Source organism: Austrofundulus limnaeus, unplaced genomic scaffold, assembly GCF_001266775.1.
Source record: "Austrofundulus limnaeus strain Quisiro unplaced genomic scaffold, Austrofundulus_limnaeus-1.0 Scaffold2866, whole genome shotgun sequence".
Lineage (NCBI taxonomy): Eukaryota > Metazoa > Chordata > Actinopteri > Cyprinodontiformes > Rivulidae > Austrofundulus > Austrofundulus limnaeus.
The window spans coordinates 2,170-5,268 of NW_013955268.1; the positions used below are offsets into that span (position 1 = coordinate 2,170).

Below are 3,099 nucleotides of genomic sequence, written 5' to 3' on the forward strand. Positions count from 1 at the left end.
ATGTAAAGGTTCTGATTGGTTAGCTGCCCTGCCCGCCGAAAAATAGGGCTGGTCTGTAGCACTTTTTAAAATTTTTTATATTATTTTTTTTTCTTTCAGGAAAGTTTTGATTCTCTTTTTTTCTACTCAGCTAAGGTGTTTTGGAGGACCAGGCAGAATAATTAATAAAATAAAGTTTTATTCCTGAATTCTGTCTTTGTGTCCTCATTAAAGGCTGGTTTATACTTCCTGTCGCACGTCTTTTACCCCCCGCTGAGTGAAAAAAAAGCTGCGCAACTTCCGTCTGCACTCCCGCTGCGATCCCTCYGTGACAGCTCCTATACATTGCCCCCAGTCAGCACTCCGAGACGCGGAGAATACGGTTCGGAGCGTGTGATTGGTTCAAAGTTTGTGGGCGTTTTTGTGCTATGACCCCGCTACCCGCTACTCGCTTCCAGAGGCCGGTTTTTGTTTCTAAACATGAATAGTTTCGAAGAGAAACTCACCGAGACGGTCCGGAGGTACAACCGTCTGTGACTCCTCTACTGCGTCGGTGTGTGCTGAAGGTGAGGGGAGATCCGGTGGGCAAGTTCGTCGAAACAAGCAGCGGACATTTGAAAATAGGAGGTGTTTTTCGTCATCCATCTCCCGCATCTGTTGAACCAACAAGCTCAACTAGCAACAAGCAGTTTTTTTTAGTAACTAGCAGTTATTTACATGCTAAGCTATGCGCGTGACGTATACGGTGGGAGAGCAGAGGGAYGGATTACTATAATGTATCACCCACGTCTTTTCCCAGTATAAACACTCAATGCTGTCGGTGATACAWGCAATTACATCATCGCTGGGCCGCAGCCGCACGTCTTGCATGAAGTATAAACAAAGCTTAAGTGGGTTATGATCCTTCTGTGTTTCAATGGGCCGTAACATATTTCTGGATGGGGGCTCGTCCGGGATAAAAAAAGTCCTCCAAAAAAAGTGCTACAGACCAGCCCTATTTATCGGCGGGCAGGGCTGCTAACCAATCAGAACCTTTACATAAAATAAGTTTTAACTATAAAAAGTAACCAATTCTAAATATACAACACTTCCTCCTCTAAAAAAACCTAAATGAAAAAAATTACCCAACTATAAACAAAAATATCTGYAATATAGCTAAAATATTAGTAAAAATGTGCCCGAAGCACATAACAGGGAGTGGGTTGGGGGGTGGGGGTGGATCATTGGTGGACCCGGAGGATAGCCCTTCATCAGAGTTAAACAACAAAAAAAGTCTGAAGCTCCTGTGTTGAACAGTTTTTGAGTTATAAGCATTTTTGTATGTCCAGACACCCATTTTCAGATGGAGCCCCCTCCTCAAATATGGGGTCTATTGTAAAACCGTGAGCTGGTGCAGTGTAGGTCGGACTCATCTACATTCCTGCCAAATTTCATATTTAGCAGCAGTAGCAGCCGTTTCTGTGCTACGGTTGACCAAAAATCACTGGAAAAAGATAATAGTACGAAAACAATATGACCCCCCCCCCCCTCTCATGCGGGGGTCGTAATAATTAAAGCTTGTTAATTAGGATATAAAAACAATTTTGTAAAACTCCAGTTAGGTAGTGTGTGTCAGCACATGTAGTTTTACATCAGAGTTTTGTTTTTAATGCTGGTTTACGAGTTTTGTGTGAAAGAAGCAGCTTGTGTTTTTCTCAGGTACCGRGGACGAGCAAACAAGTCGATATTGATCTGAACTGGTGTAGGAGGGAAAACTAATGTTCTGGAACAGTGCGACACTTTCTTTTGTTATTACATTTTACATCTAGTAAACCGCAATGATCATCAAGGCATCCACAGCTGAAAAACAAAAAGCTGCCAAGCGTCCAGCTGATTTTAAAGATGGGTTTTTCTCTGAACAGGTTTTATCATAATTCTGATTTTKCTTAAAGGTGAAAATAATAAATAATTTTTTTGAAGTAAGTCCCTCAGAAATGTGTGGATTTTTAAATAATGATTTGTTTTGTGCATTTTTTTGTACATTTAGACACATCTTTGTGTCTATTTTAAAATAAACAATTGACTTTGTGTGTCTCAACAGAAAAAGATGARGAGAAGCCGCCAATATACAAGGTATGTGTTTGTTCTTGTTTTCAAATAGGGCTGAAATGCAAAGTGACACTAGTCTGGAGGGAGGAATAATGTTTTAGTTTCTGGCTGGTTTCCTGCAGGCTCGAGGTGTGGTGACGCTGAAGCTGGGCTCCATTAAAGCCCCTCGTGAAGAAAAGAGTGGGCAGGTCCTGGCTATGGACTGGCTGCCTCAGAAACCACACAACATAATGGCGATTGGATTCTACGATGGTATGAATCGATTTATTTCTCCTAGATGTTCTCGATTAACTGCGTCTTACTCTGAAAGGACAAACAAATGAGTTTCCTAGAAATCCTCTGTCTCCTCTGACATTAATCTTTTTTTTTCACGTTGCTCATGCAAGATTGCAGGAATGCTTATGTGCCCGTGTAAAAATCAGATTTGATGTTTTTGTTCTCTGGCTCCAGGCATTGTCGGTCTGTGGGATCTGTCAACCAAGTCTGCGTTGTTGCGAGTTCGGGAGTCGGACAGGTCTTTGACTCTGCTGCCCTACAGATGCATACTCGCTCACGACAACATGGTGCGAACTCTGGCCTTCTGTCCCGCCTCCAGGTGAGTTCTGTTAGGTCACCTGCGTTCTGATGATGTTTTCATAGAATCAACTTAACAAACACACCTGAAAACACTTGAGTGAGACTTGTTATTTAATAGATACTTAAATGTAGAAAGAGGCGAAATATTTGAATATTTTTATGTAAGGAAAGTTTTTACCCAATAAAACTTAAAAAAATAATAAACTACAGTAAATCAGGCATGGGCAACTGGCGGCCCACGGGCCATATGTGGCCTGCCCGTGACTACCGCCTGGCCCGCAGTGAGCTTTTAGATTCTAAAATCTGTTTTAAAAGTGCTTTTTTTTAACCCTCTGAGATCTGGGGTCTAAATGGCCATTTTTGAATTTACCTCTATACAGTATGTTCACTTTAAAAACTATTTACCTTGCCATGTTTGGTATCATTATTTTCAGCACAACCTCAGCTTTATGATTT

General features: G+C 41.5%; 1 protein-coding gene across 1 annotated transcript in view; it reads left to right on the top strand.

Moving 5' to 3' along the window:
• Positions 1 to 2,073: 2,073 nt before the first annotated feature.
• LOC106511505 (general transcription factor 3C polypeptide 2) overlaps positions 2,074 to 3,099 on the top strand; it is a gene marked incomplete at its 5' end in the record, with an annotated part of 8,352 nt that continues 7,326 nt past the window's right edge. Inside the window, 3 exon segments of the mRNA XM_014000255.1 lie at positions 2,074 to 2,091; positions 2,190 to 2,319; positions 2,518 to 2,662. Coding sequence (XP_013855709.1) covers positions 2,074 to 2,091; positions 2,190 to 2,319; positions 2,518 to 2,662 — 293 coding nt within the window.